The sequence below is a fragment of the Barbatula barbatula genome (genome assembly GCF_947034865.1).
Source record: "Barbatula barbatula genome assembly, chromosome: 1".
In the NCBI taxonomy this organism is placed as follows: Eukaryota; Metazoa; Chordata; class Actinopteri; order Cypriniformes; family Nemacheilidae; genus Barbatula; species Barbatula barbatula.
In genome coordinates this window covers 20,310,196-20,334,106 of record NC_136766.1, presented here as the reverse complement: position 1 = coordinate 20,334,106, position 23,911 = coordinate 20,310,196, and the positions used below count along the sequence as shown (strand labels likewise).

At 37.4% G+C, this 23,911-nt stretch overlaps 1 protein-coding gene across 3 annotated transcripts in view; it reads right to left on the bottom strand.

The window, feature by feature from the left end:
• adam10a (ADAM metallopeptidase domain 10a) overlaps positions 1-23,911 on the bottom strand; it is a 47,743-nt gene that overhangs the window by 15,752 nt on the left and 8,080 nt on the right. For all 3 annotated transcript variants that reach the window (XR_013786453.1, XM_079453334.1, XM_079453333.1), the window contains exons 2-4: positions 19,330-19,480; positions 6,687-6,805; positions 3,583-3,741 (exon numbers count right to left, since the gene is read on the bottom strand). Coding sequence is in view for 2 of the 3 variants with exons in the window: in XM_079453334.1 (XP_079309460.1) it covers positions 3,583-3,741; positions 6,687-6,805; positions 19,330-19,480 (429 nt within the window). In the remaining variant the exon portion in view is untranslated. The remainder of the gene's footprint in view (positions 1-3,582; positions 3,742-6,686; positions 6,806-19,329; positions 19,481-23,911) is intronic.

The following is a 23,911-nucleotide window of genomic DNA, read 5'->3' as shown; positions in this document are numbered from 1 at the left end:
TTTGTTTGTTTTATTGATTCTTATTGCTATTCCAGAATCTCAGGCTATATTCTTGCTGATAACAAGTCAATCCATACGCAAGTCTGATCTATACACAAGTCAATCCATACGCAAGTCTGATCTATACACAAGTCGATCCATACGCAAGTCTGATCTATACACAAGTCGATCCATACGCAAGTCAGATCTATACACAAGTCGACCCATACGCAAGTCTGATCTATACACAAGTCGATCCATACGCAAGTCAGATCTATACACAAGTCGACCCATACGCAAGTCTGATCTATACACAAGTCGATCCATACGCAAGTCAGATCTATACACAAGTCGACCCATACGCAAGTCTGATCTATACACAAGTCGATCCATACGCAAGTCAGATCTATACACAAGTCGACCCATACGCAAGTCTGATCTATACACAAGTCGATCCATACGCAAGTCAGATCTATACACAAGTCGATCCATACGCAAGTCAGATCTATACACAAGTCGACCCATACGCAAGTCTGATCTATACACAAGTCGACCCATACGCAAGTCAGATCTATACACAAGTCGACCCATACGCAAGTCTGATCTATACACAAGTCGACCCATACGCAAGTCTGATCTATACACAAGTCGATCCATACGCAAGTCAGATCTATACACAAGTCGACCCATACGCAAGTCTGATCTATACACAAGTCAACCCATACGCAAGTCTGATCTATACACAAGTCGACCCATACGCAAGTCTGATCTATACACAAGTCGACCCATACGCAAGTCTGATCTATACACAAGTCGACCCATACGCAAGTCAGATCTATACACAAGTCGACCCATACGCAAGTCTGATCTATACACAAGTCGACCCATACGCAAGTCAGATCTATACACAAGTCGATCCATACGCAAGTCAGATCTATACACAAGTCGATCCATACGCAAGTCTGATCTATACACAAGTCGATCCATACGCAAGTCTGATCTATACACAAGTCGATCCATACGCAAGTCAGATCTATACACAAGTCGACCCATACGCAAGTCTGATCTATACACAAGTCGATCCATACGCAAGTCTGATCTATACACAAGTCAACCCATACGCAAGTCTGATCTATACACAAGTCAACCCATACGCAAGTCTGATCTATACACAAGTCGACCCATACGCAAGTCAGATCTATACACAAGTCGACCCATACGCAAGTCTGATCTATACACAAGTCAACCCATACGCAAGTCTGATCTATACACAAGTCGACCCATACGCAAGTCTGATCTATACACAAGTCGACCCATAAGCAAATCTGATCTATACACAAGTCGACCCATAAGCAAGTCTGATCTATACACAAGTCAACCCATACGCAAGTCTGATCTATACACAAGTCGATCCATACGCAAGTTGGGGGGATAATTTGGAATGCTCACTCTACCTAACCTGCCTGTCTTTGGACTGTGGAAGGAAGGGTTACCAGTAGAAGAACCGTTACTAGGTTAAACTTGAATTCGACAAAGTTGTCGATCCATTCAACAAATTTGAAGTTAGGTCAGATGAAACCATCTCTATAGTAGTTAATTATACAGTATAACAAATACAGCATGTTCAGTAGCTAGATAGAAACTATATTATACAATATACTACCCTGTACAATGTCTCATATGTTTTTATCAACAAAAGTATTTTATTTTATATATGCATATTTTTGAATCTTTTAGACTGTAAATCTTATTATATTTGTATTATCATTGTGTTCCAAAACCAAAGAAAATTCCTTGTGTGTGCGCAAGGCACTTCTGTCAGTCAGTTAACACATCATCGTCATGATCTGACATGTTTCTTACATTTAAGTTTACAGGCACAGTGATGTGCAAACTAAGTCTTAAAGATATAAAGTGAATAAAATAAAATTCATCAGCTTTTTACAGAAATATATGATCCATGCATAATCCAATACAATTTCTTTGTTTTTAAATAAACTTAAATTATATTTAAGTCCTCGGTTCACATGCGCTCGTAGCATTAGCACAGCATAATTTGTCCACACTGGTAGCCTCGCAGTGAATAACGCATACTCTCTATCAGCTCATCGGTTCTCAATCGTACGTGTCCGAAAGAAACAGCTCTCAGTTCAGCTGGTGATCTGAAAGCCGCTCAGTATCAGCTGCTCGTGCCAATTTGTTCTCTCCTCACCCCACTTCAGTTGAGTACTGTTGGAGTAACTGAATAATCAAAGGGTTTATTTAGAGTCAGAGGGACTGTAAGACACGCCAGAAAGTAAGTAATTCAGGTAATTTGTGATTACTTTTTAGTGAGGCTGTTGAATGGGTCGATCCGACATTGAGTATATTTATATATGTATATACACACACACACATTATAGCACTGCTAAAATGCTATCACTGCTACCATCCAGCACTAAAAACATCACTTTGCTCAATTCTATATTTATGAACCGAATTTAATAAGAAATGTAAGACAAAACAAATTCTAATCTCTGCAGTTATAACTAGCAGTAAATATTTGATCGGGCTGCAACGTCTGTTTTATCCGTTCTCTGTATTTGGGGATAATATGACAGTGAAAGCATTTAGAGGGGCTTAAGAGGTTTTATCAGCCTATTGAGCTGGAAAAGTGCACCACTACATATGATGGAGAGAACAAGTGACAGAATGCAAGATAAAAAGAGTTAGACAAAGAATAAGTTCGATTTAGCTCACTGCATTTTACTTTGAGAGAACTATAAAAAAACGAGCCCAATTTTTTGTTTGTTCGTATTACAGACATTCACTCAATTTTATATTTATTATCCAAAACAAAATCTAAAGTGCTGTAATAACCACAATTATGTGCTTTGATTGGAACAATAATAGCATTATGCTAGCCAAAAGCAATAATACATGCAAATTGAAAGTGACTACATGATCCAGTCATGTTAACACCTCTTATCAAACCCAGGAGAGCCTCAGTCCATCAGTTTATCGGTGTATCAGAGACAGACTCATTCATCAGTTACAGAAGACACAGGGTATATTCATCAATACACATACACTTTGTATGAACTAAACAAGTGCCAGAACGCATAAATAGATCAACAAAAACAGTATTTAAATCTGATTTAAAGTGATAGTTCACCCAAAAATGAAAATCTTCAGCAGAACAAAAAAAAGGTGTTTGGTAACAGCACTTCTATTGTATGGACACCAAACCAATGCAAATGAATGGAGGCCAGTTAACAACATTCTTCAAAATATATTCTTTGGTGTTCTGCAGAAGAAAGAAAGCCATGTGGGTTTGAAATGAGAAGAGGGCGAGTAAATTATTAATTGATTAACATTTTAGTTTTTGGGTGAACTATCACTTTAATGTAACTGGTCAGCTTCTTTACGATTTAGATTGTATTCATAAATATGTCAATAACTGTGACTGTCTTATTAAAATATGTCAAATGCTTACCAAAATATATAGTAATATTACCAGGAAGCTGAACACTAAACAAAGTAAAATCAAATAAGTGCGGATTACAGGACGTGACCTACGTTCGTAGGTCATTTCAGTATAATGATATGCTAATATTAACTCACCAATGTCGTCTTCATGGTAGATGACTGAGTGGAAGGGCACACTCTGGTCTTTGAGGTATCTCTCTGAGGGCTCGATGTAGTATGTGCCATGATGGCTCTTAATAAAACCTTCGAACTTCCCATCCACAATAGAGCCATGGGTAAGAGTGCCCTTCTCACCTGAAAGACAAAAACAAAGAAAAGGTTAAAGGCATATTGACCGGGTATGGTAATTGTAAAGGGCATTCAGGGCACAAAAACAAACTCTTCCTATGCCGCTACGCAGAGAGAAGGCTGTGAAATATGAAAGAAGACGACCTGTGTAAAGAGGTGCTGCTCTCTGAATAATGTCTGTAATTCATCTCCTCTACATGAACATCTCTTAGCTGCTGACCTTTACAACAGTAATGAGCTCAGCTGCACTCCTACTGAATCTGAAAATTAAAGCCATGAGGCCTTTCATCTACAGGTTTTATTCTGCTCCTCCTTTCTGTAATCCATATACAGTTGTATCAGAACAGTATATAGTTTATATATGAAATTTTCCAAAATTACTGACATTTTAGCCCAGTGAAATAGATTCCATGGCTTTAGATGTTTCCTAAAGTTAGTGAGGGACTCTGCATGTGTGGACATGTACTTTCAGAGAAACAGAGAAAGAAATTCCAACAAAAGGAGCTGTTGTCAGTATCTATTGTTCTGGACAACGTAGGCTTTCAGACAAACAGACATTTAGGCATCCGTTTGAAAAGCTATAGACTAACTTTTCAAACAAGACAAAATAGGACAAACCTGTTCCACATGCACAGAGCTCAATACGCGCCATGAGTAATAAGTACTCTCCAGGAAAAACAATACAAAAGCACTCTTAAAGGTCCAGTCAGTAATATCTATCGGCAAGGTTGCGAATTGCAACTAATCGCTCACTTTACCCCCTCCCTTTCAAAACACTACGACGGCTGACAGAACATGACGAATTACATGCAAGGGAACCTTTATACACCTCTGAAGATATAGCTGCAGTTTATTATATTGCATTTCTATAAATAGATCATCCCAAAAATTACACACTGGACCTTTAAAAGGCTCAGAAAAGGTGTTTTGTGTTTTGAAGCCATTCAGTTTCTCTCTTTAAAAAGGGTTTGTCTTTCATTCCTTGAAAATGAATGTTGAACAATAAAAGAAAGAAAAATAAGTAACAGCCATGATATACTACCTGTGAAAAGTTCAAACTTACCTCAAAATCTGTGTTTCTCATGAACAAAAACTTAAGTTCGATTTAAAGGCTTACAGTTTATTATGGAAATTAGTTTTGTAGATAAATACACATTGTGTCTAGATTAATATGACAATTATAGACATACTATACAGAAATAATAATATAATTCCATGTTCAAAATATAATTCTGAATTCAATGCAAGGGGACCTGCGGTGTGTGTAGATAAGACACAGCTACTTTAAACAGCAAAATATTAGATAATCCTGGTTTGTGTACTATTTTGGCAGCTACATATTTCCCATACTAATAAAGATTTAATGGCGAATGTGGCAATCCAGACTAGTTCAGACACTCTGTCAGAGGTTTACAAGATCAGGCACTAATTCACATCAAGTATCTTAAAGGGGAGGAGAAAGAGAGAGACATATACTACTTCTACACATAAGCGACATACACTTACAGTATACAATATTATACAAGATACTTTTTAATACCACTTTCTGGCCGTTGTATTGCATGGTTTGTTGCCACTGTATTGATGTACATAAAAACTTTAAAGAAGAAATATTTTAACTGCACACAAAGCCCCTTTAAATTGAAAGAGAGAGAAAGAGAGAGAGAATGGGGGAAGAAAACAAAGGTAGTAAAATATAAGGATTTGCAATCTCTCTTTCAGCTCAGGCCAACTGGATGAGGAACAGGAAATCCAGGAGTGGAATTAAAGGAGGGGCTTCCGATTTCTCTGAGCAGTCTTTCGCTTTTGTCAGCGCTCGGGTCGACGAATGTCCGTCCTGTGCACTGTGCTGTGTGATTGGCAATAAGCTAGTTTTGGTACTCGGCTTGACTTTGTCTAAACAAGCACCTTTAAGTCTTTTAAAACAAACCATTTGGTGCCACTTTTGTCTAGCTTTCATTAATAAAAAATTATTTAGGGATAGCCTTATTTTTAAGCGTTTAATGCAGAGAAAAACATCACTTTCTCAGCCCCGGTTCTCCACTCATCCACATCATCAGTTGACATGAACATCATCTCCTGACAATAACAGTTATTATGAAGCATTTTGTGGCGAGCAGAAAAATCACATGAATCCATTTAGAGCAATCCAGCAAATGTAAGGATGTGGCAGTTCTATAGCCAAGGCAGGGAGATTATCAAAGCGTGTGAGATATGGATGTCTGACTAACATGAGACATTTTCCTCCTCCAGAAGAGTCTATTCATCTTTCATGGATTCACGGCTAATTGCTAAGAACTATCTCATGCATCTTAAATTCAGTTTCCGTTGTACCAACCTTTCAGTTTAACCTCATTGGTCAATACCAGCAGTTTTATTTAAGGTACATAATAAGAATGAGGTGGTTTCAATCTGGCAATTCATTCAAGAATATAAATGAAGAACCATGTGAAAAATACTGTCATAGCAGGATGTGCATGCACAGCTGTCTGGGGTTTAGCTCTTCCATCACAGGACACACCTTCACTTTGTTGACATTTCCCATTCTTTCCAAACCCAAAAGTAGACAGGAAGAGCCTGAAAGCACTGACCTCCAACTGTTCTGTTTATATGAGCATCTCAACACAGCAACAATATCTGAATTGAATGCTGTGAATTAGAATCGAGACTAAACAGATTATTTCATTAGATACCAACTTTGTTCCACTGGCATTAGATACTAAATGCAAAACTAATCTAACAGCTAAAAATATCAATAAATTAATAAATACAATTTTATCATTTTTAAAAAACAAACTTCCTTCGTTCAGGTTAAATACAAAACCACACTGCAACTCTATTCACCTTGATCACCAGTAACCTGGGAGTACATGAGGCACTTCTGAATTTACACACTGAGGGGTACATTTTGACGTCTGTGTGCGATAAAGTTTTACATTTACTGTGCTCACCATAAATTTCTCCGCTGTAAATGTGAGAAGTGTCGTAGGGGATCTCTTCTCCTGAAACTTCCAGCTTGAGATCAGGTGAGAATAAAGAGGTATCCCTCTTCATCCGAAGGTTAAAATGCCTGATGGAAGAAGAGTAAAAATGATTTATTAGACTTCTGTAAAGCTGCTTGTTATATGAATATATAAGAAACACAAGCTTTGGCATGCTATTGACTGCACAACAAAACACTGATGAACATTATGAGCCAGGTCAGATTCAGAATACTGTAAGTGGCATGACGAAGAGCATTTCTGAATCTATGACACATACGGAGTCAAAATGGAAAACAGCCAACCAGCCTTTCTCACTGTGACATTTTTTTACTATTTACTGGCTTTAGTAATCAAATCAATCTTTAATTCAGATTACGTCATTATGCATCGGGTTTCTCCAGAAAATACTGCTAAATAACAATGACTCAAAATGATTCTTCTTGGCTAATAACTTGGCCTGAGTACACAGCAATATTGTAAAGATGTGTTGGTTGTGTTCTGCTTGTCTAATAAAGGAGTTGTCTGCAGAAATATGTTACGTATATGAACGTTCAGAATGGTACATTCTTTATTTTAAACTAATTTGATACTTCAATTTAAAATTGCTATAAAGTAACAAACAGTTAAAGGGAGAACTTTGTAATTGATAGACATCCCAATTCTATGGAAATTTGCTGAGCTTTCTGTAGAGTTTTGTACATGCATATTCTGTGTTGGGGTGTCTATAAAGCAGAGGAAAGAGATACACAAAAGAAAATTGAATGTCTTGTAGTGCCGTAATGGACATGGCTACACTGAACACAATTACTGTGATAATGTTTTCCCTTAGGATAAACAGGAACAAGCGTCTCCTACGCTCTAGTCGTGCAACTCAGCCTCTGTGTGTGCAGGTTTAGCTATACTTGTGAAGGCTAAATGTTTGAAAATGTCCCATAATATAGGTGTAAACTTGTTATAATGTTGATAATGTGAAGTGCATCATTTGCAGTGTATAAAAATAATAGAAGTGTGTGTTTGGGTTTGTAGAGTTACACATCAGGGGCTGAAGGAGCCACTAGAACTAGAAGTGGTCTAGACATGCTTTATAATGCAAGATTTTCACAATGATCAGCTCTAAAGAAAACCTCACCTTAACTGGTGAAAACCACACTTATTTATGCAAAAAGAGAAAAGTTTTGTAAGTATTTTAGTTCATGCCAGAAAACCAATGCAGGAATAGGACAAGTCAGAGCCAAATAGGTGTGGCCTCTTCCCAGCAGCACACTATTTATCATGAGGATAACAGCTTTGTGCTCCACCCACCAAAAGGTTTGATATTTGTGCATTTGACTCGCTATCATAAGTCAGCACGCTGCCGTGAGACTGGGAGACCATCATTGTGAGAAAGAGGGTGAGAGAGATTAACAGGAGCAGAAAGAACGGAAGAGAAAACAAGAAGAGAGAAAACTGAAGGGCGGAGAGTCCCAGGAGGAGAGTGGGCAGGTGGATGAGGTCATGGCATTCTCAAAACTCTCCAGTATAAAACCACACAGACATACAGGTTTGTTGTATTATATCGATGAAGGCATTTTGTTTATACCAGGCTTCTGATCTTTTTTTCTCTCAAACCTGTACCCGTTTTCGACATGTACATGAGTTTGTACCCGTTTTCGACATGTAAATGAGTTTGTACCCGTTTTCAACATGTACATGAGTTTGTACCTACTCATGTAAACACAAGTTTGCTGATTTATGGGCATCTAATATCACTATTTAAAAACGCCCCCGAATTTGTGGGAGGACAGTTTTGTAAGTTTGCACTTTTGAGGATACCTATCGAAACCTGTAGTAAAGTTTCCCATACACAGAAACTTTGTTTCTTTTTCAATCTCTTATTTATTCGCATCCACTTTGAGGTTTGCAATTAACTTCACACCCTTCAGTATAAAGTCTACAGTATAGAATGGCATCAGAAAACAGCAGCACATATGTCACACATACTGTACGGTGTTACTAAACCATGTATAAATACACAACAAACACATGCATACCATTGGACAAGCACTGACAAGCAACACATTCTCAGGTACAATTTACGAAATGACATGGTAGGAGATATTTGAGGGAATGAGCATATTACATGTTCTTTCCCATGAGAACTGGTAAATTGTATGACGATCATACTGTACTCAGACCTACAGGAAACAGTACAGTCAGGAAGTAAAAACTCGAAAGTTTTTTGGCATTGGTAAGCCAGTGTCAGAAAGTCAGAAAAATGCTCACCACACGTTACAGAAATATTTTACACTCATGAGTCATTTAACAGGAGTCAGATATTCTGTGAGACACAGATCTAGAGGAATTATTTACATATGTACAGGTGTTTTTATACACACACACACAAAGAAAATGTATATATGCGCTGCACATGAATACAGCTTTTGACAATATTTTGACCCTTATCAATGACAAGATATTGTTAGACTAGTTAGTTACAACGGCAGAACTGAATATCAGAAAAGAAAAGAACTATCTTCTCACAGCCTCTTAGGTCTTCTTAGGTCTCAAATTCTAAATCAATTAACCATACAGAAAACACTCAAAACATTTCACCCCTGCACACCAGCGAGCACAATCGAAGCCTCACTCTTCCACATAATAATCAGATCTGTCCAGTTTTATCTGGTAATCCGTCTTTGCTGATCAATCAACAAATGGGAGAGCATGCTGCTGCTCAAACAAAACAATCTGAAGGTTATAATTATCCACAAGTCATGACAAGAGAAGAATAGCTGGAAGTGTGTGTACCAGCCACTAAATACAAGCAATCACAAAAACACAGCCTAGCCAACACACACACACAAACCTGCAGCTCGGTTCCACATGGGACATATTAGATACAACAAAACAGGATGTCAACAAAAGGAAATGTGACGATTTGGCGTATGAGAAAATTAAAGATGTTCTCAAGATGATGATTACTCAAACTTAAAATAAAAATGCACAAATACGGCTGAGCACGAACCCTACAGCACTAAGAGTTGAAAGCAGCGATCGATCATAAAAACACAATACTTGTCATTTCAACTTCAAAACATTTTTACAGCTTTCCAAATCCAATTAAAACTGTACAATAACATGCCCACAATTAGAGTTATACCATTTTGTGATTGGTTAGTGTCTCATTTCCAGCACTAGCTCGTTTCCCATTTCAGCACACAGCAATTTGTATCAACACTGTGCCCACTGACTTTCACTTCAGAGCAACGAAATTCGCCCAACACTCATTTTGAAGAGGATTAGAGCGTGTAAACACAGGATGTGCTCTAAGAGAGCAGCCGAACAGACCAAAGCAACAGTTTCTTGAGAATATAACCCCTATGCCACTATTTGTACACTTGTACAAGTAATATGTACAAAAAGTTATCTTCCCCCATCTAATTCTGCAGACCACCTCTAATCCTCTAATATGCAAACAGATGGCCGTAGGTGATTTTAATGGCTTTCACCAATGACGGATCATTAGACATTGGTAGCACTCACAACCAGTACAGACAGCCCCCTCATCAGCTGAGCGCCAAAGAACCTTCATTAGCTTCTCGTGAATCATTGTATTTCTCTCTCTGTTGTCAAGCACCAGGCAAACTCCATTGTGCCAACGTCCCTGAAAGCCAAAGGAAGCAAGGGAGTCTCCCACTGTGGTGTTTTTGTCTGTGGTTGCTTTACTTTCACCATGCGACTATTAAGGCAAATTGCGAGAATATCCTGCCGTCTCTGATCCCAGCCAGACCCCGAGTCACCTTAACCAGCACGTGCAATGTAATTACCCAGCACCCTGAATTTTCAATTAAGCTTATATCAATGCATCTACATTAATGACATCGACCAGCTCAGCCATTTAATCAGAGTTTAATTGCATTTTGATGTAGTCGCACCAGCGATGATTACGACAGGGATGTGTTTCGAAGTTCAGAGTTATAAACAACAGCAGGAGATTTACAGTTTATGATGCTCTCTTTGTTTACTACAGAGTGATAAACAAATGCTTTACTGGGCTTCTTTATGACAGATGGCATATGTGGGTGGTGAACAGTACAGAATATTGAGTGAGAGAGAATGATACAGCCTTTGAAGAGCAGACAAATGAAAGATAAAGGGGGATATAGTATAAATGATAGATACAGGTGACATATAAAAGAATGATTGTGAGACGGTACTGTAGTTGAATTGGGTCAGAAAACAGGAGGTAAATTCTAATGAGCAGTACATCCCTACTATACACAACCGATTTGCTGACTGACCTGGAATGGATGTGTCCCTCGACAGAATCCGTCATCACCATTATAAGGGCAGCAATGAAAGAGTGAGGAAAAGAAAGCTTTTATAAACTCTAAACCAGCATTTACTGCTTTTCCACCAACAATCCAAAGCCTGTTATTATAACACTGATATTAGAATAAAAGAGATGCAAAAGCACCAGAGAACAGAATGAGACCTATGATTTTCTATACCCGGTAATATACAGTACACATATCCACCATATATCTGTCAGCCCTGATGTAATCACAAGATGACATGAGCTAAACACGTCTAACATTAACTACTTCATTTGTTTCTGTATAAAAGCACAAAATGCTTAAATCTAACCATGAAAGTGACATTTCATTTCAGATGGTGATCCAGAATTCTCTGTTATTCTAGTCAAGGACCTGTGTTGTGACCAGTGGTTACGGATTTTAATATCCAGCATAGGCAGATTTACTGTTGTAAGCACATTAACAATCCAGGGGAGACATATTGCATGCTTGAGACATTCTCTTAAAAACACAAGTCATTAGCAAAAGATGGGGAAGTTAGGAAAACCAGTGAGACACAAATCTATTCTGATCTAATGGAGTGGAGAAGGGATGACGTATTTTTTTAGGCCAACACAGAAGTTAGTGCCGCACTGGTTCCCTCGATTGAAAGCCAATGCATTTTTCCCATACACTTATGGGAGATTGCAAAAATCTGTGATTAGCAAAGGTTTTGATGTTTACACATCAAACACAAGGCTACAAACAGACTACACTATGTTTGCTCGATATCAACGTCACCACCACCAAGCATTAGACAACTCTTTCAAACTTTAGTAAAAACGTGTTCCCTGATGAGTAAGAACTCTGTGAATGAATCCACGTCAAAGTTTTTCGAGATTTCTGCCCATGTTGCATTATTTGTGAGATTTTTATGTGCGATGACGTCTAATGTCCCCGCCAAAGAATTAGTCGCTTTTAGCAACTTGTCAGCAACCACAGTTTTAAAGACACAATAAAGCTTTAAAAAAATCACCAGCGGGTTATAACTGGTGTGTTTTATGTCATAGATTTAAATATTAAGTGGTTTTGTTAATCACACTTATTTCAGGCGATTTACCATTAAAAAAACCTAGACTTTGCAGTGATGGAACCGGAAGCCCTAAAATGCCAACTCGCTTCTGAGCTGTCAAGTACTTCAGAGACAAGAAATCAAAATGCACAACCCTGCTAGGAGGTAAGGCGAGAGAGACTTCGGGTGAGGTTTAGAGCACTGATTGCATCTCTTGCAGGGTCAGGGTTGTAAGCTGACGCTGTGAATAACTACAGAAATCATGGCTCTGGTTTCTGTCAGCTGGATTTTGCCTCGTCTGTTCTATCTTCTCTAAAGCCACATTTGTTAACCATACTCCACTTTCAGCCCTCATTACTGTACACAGGTCAAATTTAAATCAGCCAACCCTACATGGCTGCTGGAAAGCAATACACAAAGATGCTTGATCTTTGAGCACACAAAAATCATAACTAAGGAATGAATTGGCAGATATCGTCAGAGGGGCCTGTATAAACTTCCCTTGGCAGTGTGTCTGTGTGCAATGTAGCATGCCACCTAGAATCAATACAACAGAATTAATTGCAGACTGCAGCCGTTTGATTCTCTGAACTGAACTGTGATCATTCAGTTCAAATTGTTATACTTGATCAACACTTTCATAAAACAAATAATTCCAAAGTAGTTTTACAAAGGGCTGTGCCTTACGATGCCCCAGTGAGGAGGCCAGAGGTGACAGCGGTAAGGGGAAAAACTCTGGGATGTTTAGGTCAGATGAGGATAAATACTTGGAACAGTTCAAGACTCCTTTGGTGGAGCTCAAACTCCTCTGGCTAGCAGATGTCTAAACAAATTTAAACAAACACAGATTATAAATCTTCCTATGTTTCAAATTCTGATTTGGCTATTGAGATGTTTATTAGCTTGACATCTCCTAATGTGCTTGAGAAGTTTTAATGAAAGTCTTGTATATAAAACCAATTAAGTGTGTGCATAGATCACTCAACCTAAAATGTCAGTTTTGAAAACCGCAACCCATTAACCAAATCAAAAGCAAACATTTACTCCGTGTCTACACCTGACGCGATACAACACACAGCTTGTTCTAATGGGATTGTTGCGTCGCACCGCATCCAGTGTAGACAAAATTATAATGGACTCTAGTGTGTTTGTAATGTATTTTGTCGTGTCGCGCTGGTCGCATCCTGTTTAGACTTCTTATTGGACAACAGTTACAAAGCTACTCCCCTTCCAGGAGTACACATAATCCCCATGGTGATATGTTGCAGTGTTACATGTACAACACAGTACTGTGCCACTGTGTTGTCCTTACAGTTTTAGATGCAGGAGAAGGTCCTGCAGTATGAATACCTCCATTCAATTCCCTTTCAGGAAAATACAAAAGTGCCAGTGACAAATGAGTGCTACTGGAGCAAGAGTCACAAAAAAAAAAAACAGAGTAGAGAAAGTGAGCGAGAGTACATGTGGCTGAGGGAAGATTAACAGCACAATACAACAGCACAGCAGCAGAGATTTTTTTAAACTTTCAAAGAAGTGTCTTGTTACAGTGTTACTAATGGAGTGGTGCAGAGATGACGTATTTTTGTAGGCTAACCCAGAACTAAGCAATGCAATTTACCATACAGCACAGTACATGGTGTTACTAGAACAAGCTAAATTATTCTAGTAAATAATATTTAACAATTTCATTTATTAGTCTTTATTCTATTCTTTGTCTAAATTCTTTCTTATTGTCAAACCTTTTCTAAGCTCTCTGTTCTTTGAGCTCACATGAGAGTGTGAGAGGGGGAGATAAGCATCACATGAAGTGCATGTGATCATGCTTTGACTGATTTACACATCACATACCGTATGCATGGGTTTAAGACACTCTATCCTCTCAAGAAAAGGCATAACATATCAGAGCTTTTAAACTTTGTTTTCTGGAGTTTTACAACACTGATTTAATGTTAATAAATGTAATGAATGACAAAATGAGACCTGTTATTTGAACTGGGAGCTGTAATCATGAATGAGTTATGAAAAAGCATAATGTAATTAGATCTTTTCTTTCCTTAACCATGTTTATACAATTTTGGCTGCCTTACATTCACTAAAGACAAATATTACAAATTATGCTATAAATCATTATAGTACTTTTTATAATCCTGCTTATTAACTAAAGAAACATCAATCACAGTTTAATACTTTTTATAAATACTTTAAGTAAAACACTCGAAGGCTTTTGCCTGACTTTAGCCTTAGATGGCAATCTATTTGTTTAAAAGGGCTGTTTTAAAATGTATTTATATGTTAATTCAACTTCTATTATCAATATGTTTTTGGAGGAAAATAATAAATGAAAAGACTATACATATTTTTTTGCTGGGGTATTCACCATTACCACGAAATAAAATGTCACGCATTAAATGGAGACATGTGTAACTCAGAATGTAAAATCTGTAGACTGACACCCTGTTTGCACCGGACATGTTGCGCTGCAATGCGACAAAAGAACCTATTATAACTCAACATTTTATTCCATACTGGATGTGGTCCAATGTGACACAACAAGTGCCTTGTTGTTAATGGGTTTGTCGTGTAGCTCATGTGCAACGTAGACAGTCTGATTGTTATGAAAAAAAATGAATTATTGCAAACATATTAACAAATCAAATACATACTTTTGACTGTTTCAGTCTGTAATTTCATTTTTACAAAAAAGTGAATGCGTAGCACAGGGCGCTCTTTCTCAATCAATGCTTTCAGTATACAGTGTGTGATAGCTGGGAGCTGTATCTACATATAAAGAAAGCATGTTCATGATGTATTAGTAATTAACTATATGTTAAAAGTTGTAAATTGGCCGCACTTTAGATTTTTGCTTCTTGCTTTAATTTCACTGTGAGCTGTTGACTTTCTGAACCCCTTCTTCTGGTTTTGCCAATAAATACATATACCTCCATAACTAAATATTTTCTCTTAATCAATTAAATGAAAAACAGTAAGAACATGACACTTATGAACGCACGTGGCACTGAAGGGAGGTGCAAGAGAATTAATGACAGCGAGAGAAAAAGATACCTGAATCATTTCAGAAACCACACACTGTCCTTAAAAAACATCAGCACCACAAAACCAGCAACCCATCAGGAAAACCTGGCGCCAGCACAACAAAATCAATGAGTGGCAGAAGTGCAGCATCAGCAGCATTTTGGAGAGACCGAAACATCACATCATGCACACAATAAATAAACCTCAGACATAAAGACAATTATTTAAAGTGTGGCTTCACTCTGAGCCTACTGACTGCTACATTTATACAGTCATTAGCCCTTTTCATACAGAAAAGCTGGATTACTGGTAAAGTCATTCTGGTAAATTTATGATAAATACACAAATGTTCTGTTCACACAAGCAACTGCATTCTGTCAGTTTACCGGTAACACCGTGTTCACACAGCTTTCTCAAGATAGCAGAAATATGATGTCATCAAGCAGAATATTCCTTATAAATAGCTGCAATACAACCGCACTTATGTTTGAAAGTATGGCGGGTGCTATTTTATATCCAAACAAACAGGGGTGTTGTTGATGTTTGGATCATACACTTACTCGTAACCCAATTATACACTGTGCTGTGCCACTCGCGTGCGGTGTAGATGTACAGTGTTCTAAATGTTATGAACATGTGGAGCAAAGATACCGCAACTTCAGAAAGCAAGTGCTTTAAGGCCATCATTATGCATCTGGGATGCTCTTAACCAGGGGTGGCAAAAGAATACCATGATGAGCCAAATAATAATCACTGCAAAGAGCCACATCATTTTCACGAAATTTCATGATGTTTAGGACAAAAATTATTCTTTAAAAAAATATTATTTTTCTATTTCAAAATTAATTTGTATACATTTCTGTTCAGTTTGTTCAGGATGCGCAGGAGCACTTTGTGCCCCGCTGAACTTGACACTTTTAATACGGTGATAACATTGAACAATAAACAGAGATGGATAGAAGTAGTTTTACTTTTACTAAAGTAAATTTTTCAAGCATCGGTTCTTTGAGACCGTTTTACTTTTTAAAAAATTACCTCAATAAATTATAAAGCAAATATAGGCCTACTTTTAATACATTACATTTTTATATGTTTTTACCTTTTAAACAGTACTTAAGTACATAAAAAACCCACCACCTTTCTACTTAATTAAAACAATTGAAATACTTTTAAAAAGAAAGTGATAGATTTTAATGTAATCAAGCATTCATTTATGAAATGTAGTGGATTAAGAAGTATGATATACTGTATGCTTTATAATGTGGTGAAGTAAAAATAATTCTAAAGCAAAAACACACTATCCACCTCTGGTAATAAAAAAATATGTAATGTACATTGATTAAAAAAACAGTGCTAGTGTTGGGTCAGTATCAGTATCGGTCGATACCCAGAATTCCGGTATTGGAATCGGATCGAGAAAGGACAAAGTGGTATTGGACCTCCCTAAATTTCCCACACTAAGGCAGTTAAGGTAAATGGAAAAAAGGCAACTTCATATGCTAGGGCCAGGCACTAACAACAGACTAATCCATTGTCAAATCCATCTTACAATAGATGACCTTCAAAATGTTTGAGCACAATGGCTTTAGAAAACACCTTTGATGTCTAATGTGAAAAAAGAGCCCTCTCTGAGCTCATGTAAACCAATAGGACCAATCTAATACACATAATGTACTTCTAGTCTGTGTTCTCTCTGTGATAACAGTACTGTCTTTGTTAGCTTTTGTCTTCTTTTTGACTTTGGTGAAGAAACAGTGAAAGAGTGAAAATGAAAGAACACTTGGGAGGAGTTATTTATAGGCTGCTGAATGCTCCTTCAGACGCTTGCAGTCAGGCTGAGGGGCAAAATACCAGATGGTTGTGTGGACTGGTGTGTGTGTGTGTGTGTGCACTTTGGTGTGTTTCTCTGTCAGGACAAAAAGTAATATGCAGGATTGGAGCATGTGTGTAGAGAAAAGGAGATCAGCGTTATGCATCTGTAGATGAGTAGACTTTAGTTTTCAGATTACAGTGGGGTCTGTATTTTCCACGGTGTTCAAAACTTGTGGATTTGCAAATTTAATTAGTCTGACTAGTCAACTAACAGGTCTTTTATATAACATAATCTACAAAAACTAGTCAATCTCACATTTCAAAATGTCATATAGAAGTCTGACTAAAATGATGAGTAGATCCATGCAGATGAAGTCAAAGGTGAGGGAATTTAACAACTATCCTGCGACATTAAATCACAGACAGTACAAGGACAGTGTATAACAAAGATTATGTTATTGGCTTAACAGGCTTACTTCCCCTTCTACGAGTTATCTGGTCTGTTTGCGGTTCAGTTTCTCCTGCCAGAGTTGCCTTTATTTCTGTGCCAGATAACAGTTTGTTTTTGTGTCTCATCAGCAAATACTAATAAAAACCATAATATTCATCCTAAATCCAACTGAGGAGACCGTGTAGTAGGTGTTCTATGTCATTAATGTCTGTGACATGACTTCTATTAAGTCCTCAAATAGAAGATTCACAGCAATTTAAATCTGGTAAAAGGACTACAAAACACTTACTATTTTACTTACCAGTAAATCAGGGTGTAATGGAACTAACAAAAAAAACTGTTTACATAGAGCAAACAGGAAATACACCAAAAACATGTAAAGTGCCAATGATTTTTTTGTATAGTTTATAAACTGAGAGGGACGTCAATAAGGATTCTAGAAATGATGATAAAGCTTCCCTTTTATTAAACCTGGAACTCTACTCTTTCAGTGAATGAAAAACAGAAATCTCAAAAAGCTGCATTTTAAATCACTGGCTGTCAAACTTTATGGTGTGAAATACTATTGTAACGCTGTAAAATAAGTGCATGTGCATATTTATTGATACCACAGGGAATACAAGACTACGTTGTAACAAATATCCATAAAGACAGGGCACAAAAATTATATAAATATTGAATTTATTATTTAATTAAATTACTTAATTTAGATAAATTATCAGTCATATCGATTATAAAAATATCGGCCAACATATTACAGACGATAAATAAATTCCTATGGTTAAACTTCTTCAGCTGCCCGCTACTCACAGTTAAAATACTGTACAGTACTGACTTACTGTTGTGATCATTCACTTACTGCTATTAGCAAAACATTGTTGATGTAATCGATTAGTTTGACGATTATTTTAATCGATTAATCGGATAAAACGTTAATAAGATCTTTGGCTTACAGTATAACTAAATCAGAGATGGAAAGTAAAAATAAGTGAACTCCTTAGTCTTCTCCCCAAATGTTGTGGATGTCCCCCTAATTAACACACCAAGGCTTATGAGTTACGAGTTGTTTCAGGTGTGTCATATTAAAAGCAGCTGACAGTAGTCTCTCCCAAACACAAGAGGGAGGGACTGTTGGCCAAGGAAATCATTTTTTTGTGGCATGAAAAGTAAAATATTTGTCATTCAAATGTAGGGAATCCAGAAAGATTATTCTTGAGTAGAGCACTGTACCTAAGGACACTTTTTGAGTATTTACTAAAGTAAATGTACTTCGTTACTTCCCACCTCTGAACTAAATATTCCCCCAAATCAGTTTTTAGCCACAAATTGGGTTTTACTAATATTATATTACATTTTGTCATTTAAAACACCTCTGCCCTTTAAACTTTAAAACTGAGTGGCTTGAAGAGATGCATGCAAAACAGAGAGAGACCTCTGACTATAAAACTGCGTACCTCACGCTGCATGGATAGACATGTCTGACTTTAAAACTGCGAAGCTCATGCTACACGGAGAGACATGTCTAAAATGGTCAAAAGGTAACACACTCTCATTGAAAGCGTCTAAATGATGTCTAATGTTGTATGTTGCTGTTGTATGCATGTGAGAGGATAACACGATCGCATCGCGCTGTACATCACTCCTGCACGGAGTAAATCCTTATTCCTTATCATAACCTTCAGAGAAACAAATAAAACTACATTTAGATATCATGTTATATGCTTATATATTGCATATGTGTAAGGGGGAAACGAACACATCATGCTGTCCATCACTCTTTCCAACACAGAGGGAACCGTCGATCGCCTTTGGCCTAGAGCACAGAATCCGAGGGGGTCTGCACAGGTCTTTGATAATGAAACATTAGGTCCCAAAAAAAGAACACAGAACGAGAGACCCATGATGCTCAATTCACCAGAACGAGAGACCCATGATGCTCAATTCACCAGAAAAAACTGTCGGACTCACCTGCCGTGAGCGTGGAAGTCCAGGTGAACAAACTGGTCGTCGTGGGACACAGCTCTCTTAGCCCTCTGGTGCTTGCTGTGTAAAATGTCTGTATTGTAGGACAAGCCTTCGTAATGCTTAATGTAATTACTCAGAGTTCTCCCATATTGACCTACGGAATGGAGAAAGCAAAGAGAAGAGACGTTAACCGGCAGCGACAGGCTGAGATCACACAAGCCATTATTAAACTCAAGACATGGTGCAGAAGTAAACAGGTTGTGATTGCTGGAATCAACACTTAGAGCTGCAACAAGATGTCTTTTTATCTGTGATTTTCAGAAGCTTAAGAATGTTTCGCACATAAAAAGCAGCGTGTAAGCGTATCGGAGTAACTGCAACAGCAGCCACATGTTGAGCTTTCACGCGACAGTTTATCTGCTGTCTGCAGAAAATAGTCATTTATGGCTTATCACTATTTTGCTAGGAGAATACCTGGGTAACTTATGCAAAAAAGTAAAAAGTATGTGAAGGGGTCCACTCAAGCTAGGGCTTACTACTAACGTGACTATAATTTCGAATTTAGGACAATGAAAGCTGTCCACAGTCAACTGCTTAAATCATTCAGACATGCTAAACAGAGTATATACAGAGTATAGTTTTCCATTCTTTTAATTTATGTACTTTAAATTAAAGTAAACTGATACATCCCCATATATACCATGAAAAGGCATATTACAAAAGCTCTATGATAATTGGGTTTACAGTGCACTGACCCTTCACTGGCAACCTGACGCAGATATTATGTGCCCCCTGTTGATATTCGCCATTTTGTCCAACAAACAAACCACAACGTTTAACCAACTGCGCATTATGTGGCAACGTCAAGTGATCTCAACCACGATAGAGAGGATAGACCAAAATCTCTACCGGTTGCCAAATTTCCACCTGTTAATCGCATCTACCGGTATATCGCCCACCCATATTGTCAATGTAAACAACAATAAAGACTTCTTAAAACAGACTCATACAAGAAGACTTGTCCGGAGTTTTACATCATAAACTAATCATATGATCCACGCTGAAGGACTGCATCTCATCAGCACTCATCAGATCTTTATGGTCATAATCACGGTTTCCCATGTTGTCTAATCGTGTCAAAAACCAATGGCGCGGCTCCATCTAGACGTTATGTTGTTACAGCAAGCACAGTAAGTTACGCCAGAGCTTTAAACTTTCTTTTGTTGACTTTCTTCCGAGTCATTTTCACATCCTGAATATATCATTCAAATGCATATTGCAGACTTTTGGCCGAAAGTAGACGTAATTTCCCCCCCAAAATGATTATTTCACTATAAAAATATTCTTTAATGCGGTGGGAGCATTTTGGCTGGTCGGACATAGCAAAAGAGGGAGGGATTTGCGAAGGTTCAATTCTGCAAGACTTTCTGCACAGTAGAGTGTGTGACTCTAAATATATTAATATTAACAAGATGCGTCACTGCTAGGGTTGTGACGAGACACTTCTCATGAGACACGAGACTGGGTTTACGAGAACGAAACAAAATTTTTATACCTTTTTAAAGAAATATACAGGCAAAAAAGTATTTTATTCACCTTAACACAAAATGCTAAAAATGTTAGCATTATAAAATCAACTTATATTTTATGAAACAAATTGAACTTCTGTTTAAATAAATTATATTATGCAGTAATAAAAAAATAAGTAAACACTGCAAAATGTTTTGTAACAAACTCAAATGACAGGCAGTAACTGCACAAAATGAATGCCTTGTTTTCTTAACAGTTGTAGCTTTAAGTAAAGAGCTGCAGTTGTTTTCGCTGTATGATTTTGCAGAGTGCTGGTGTTAGCAGAAGTGGTGATCATATCACACAGTCAATCCTCCCTATATTGACTGAACCCTCGTAGCCTTCAGAGAAACAGTTAAAGCCACAATATGTAAATTCGGACCGGTAGATGGTGCACTTTCGAAACAACAACAAAAGGCGAAGCTATATGACGTTATGTAGGAGAGTGGAATTATGGGACATGTGGTTTTCACCATCCAGAGGTGGATGTAGATCGGCCATCATGTTCACGGACGAGGTAATGAATTAATTTTATGTTATGTCATCGAAATGAATAAGCTTGCAAGAAACGTGCAATGTAATGCCACTTTACCCTGTGTATAATATTGAACTTTATCAATTGATTTGGTAGCGTAATGCTACAGTTTTTACGTGTTTAAAACAGTCGACTTTAAAAAGTAAACTACGTTAACGCTTTTGGGGGTTTCCTTTACTCGCCAAAGATTTATCGTGATTCATAATAACAGAACAACAGATGCTGCGTCACAGATGCTGTAGAACCACTTCCACATTTGCGTGTTGCTGTAGTATTTAAAAAAAACGTAATGTGAACTTGCTGTTGCTATACTGTACTTGTAGTACAGTCAGCTCAGCTGCTGTTCAGCCGGGCGCTCCCATATCGCTGCTGGTAACACGAACCGCGAGGTGCTGCAGACGTGGGTGACGTCTTTGCCTAGATGCTCAAAACTGAGTCGTATCTCATAATAAATGAATAAAACCATCAGAAAGTTTGAGTGTTTTTTGTTTGAGTGTTCTGTTTGAGTGTTTTTTGCCTCCCAACCTTCCTCAGACAAAAAAAAAGCAACTTCCTGGTACAGTAGTTTTTATTCTAAAAATAGCCTGAGCTCAGCTGGGAGCATTTACTCCGTCTCAATACAACACAATACTACACCAGTTATATTAATTTACCACGCACATCTAATTGCCCACACAATTAATCTCATATTATAATTTGCCTGTCAGTACTTCGCAGCAGTCTAACAAAATAAAGATGAGGTCAGTGTTCGTTTTGATAAACTACATTGCATTTTCCAAAATACACAAAGTCAGCAAGAGCTGATCTAACCAGATACATTGACCTTTGGTTAAAGTGTTTTCACAGCTTTCCTTCAGTCAACACAACAAAAGCTATAGAGAACCAACCTTTCCTGTTTTGAACCTAACTCTACTTCCTCTGGGCTCCAAACAAATCTGCTATGACAGGTAGGGTTGGGTATCGTATTAAATTAGCGATTCCGGTTCCGATTCTGCTTATCGAAATGCTCACGTTTAGGCTATAACCAGTGGGCTGTAACAGTTAACTGTGACAATTCGTCAAATAATGAAATAAACAACACTTCCGTTAAGGAATAATCCGAAGCAATTACAAACACAAACTATTTAAGACAAACATAAAAGATAAAATATATAAGATGCAGTTGCTAGATGGTCCATTATCTAAATAATTATTTGTGAATAAAATACTGATTTAATTCATTTTTTAAAAGTGATTGAATTAGTAATTTAAATTAATATAATTTAAAATAAACTAGAAAATGTTGTCCTGTAGCTTCCCGAATGTCAGGAATCGATAAACAGAACAGAAATTGTGTGTGTATCCTATCGAATCCCCGGTTCTTTGAAGTTTTGAACCAGTTCTAAAATGGAACCGGTTCTCGATACCCAACCCTAATGCCACACGACAGACAGATTTCAGGAGAGTCAGCCCTCTGTGAGGGAAAAATAATAGCAGTGAAAGTGAGAGACCATTACTAGCTAGACAGCATGAAATGATTTATGTGTTTAAAAATGTTTATAGTGCCTATTACATATGGGCCCGGTTTCACAGAAACGGCTTAGCTTGAGCCAGGACTATTCCTTAGTTGAATTAAGATATTTTTGTTGCTTTTATAAAAATACATTACTGGTGTGCATCCCGAGACAAAACAATGACACTGATATATTTTAAGATATTTCTGGGCTAGTTATATTCAGTTCAGACAAGGGACACATTCATTTTCAGTGTTTCCCATACCATAACCTTATAGATGCGCCCTGCCCCTCCAACGACAACCCCCTTTTTTAAACGCTCCCAGGGTGGTAAAAATGGCAACAGTGGTTCTCTTGTCATTTATGTTGATTATATTTTGACACTGGCTATATTTTCTAATGTCTTAATTTGGTGCCAGACACACTTCATTTTAACCCTTTCTGCTTGGTGAGCACTGCTTCTCACATCAAAGACGTGTTGCATATAAAGACCTGCAGACACCAAAAGTAGGTAGATAAATGGACAATTCTACTGTAACACTTAAGTAAACGATAATGCAGCAGTAGGCTAATAAAGTATTTTTAGCTGTCAGTCAATTTACTGTTTGCTATATAACACAGATTATACACCATAACATCTTGTATCTACATTTAGCATTAATGATATTAATAATATTAATACCATTAAAAATGTTAAAAGCATTTCATAATGATTCATGTTTTAATCAGAGATTATTTAGAATCGGAAAAAAATATATTTAATTTGAATTATAATAAAATAATCAATATGATTATTCCACCTGAATTTGGTTATAGGCCTACTCTCCGTGACTGCTTTAAAACAAAGGCAAGCAGTAATTTTTATCAGTGGCTGGAAGTAGAGATGAAACGATTACCGGTTTCACGATAAACCACCCTAAAATGTCCTGACGGTTAGTATTACCGTTTAAACTGTACTTATCAGGAAAAAAGGGTAGGATTAGTGCAA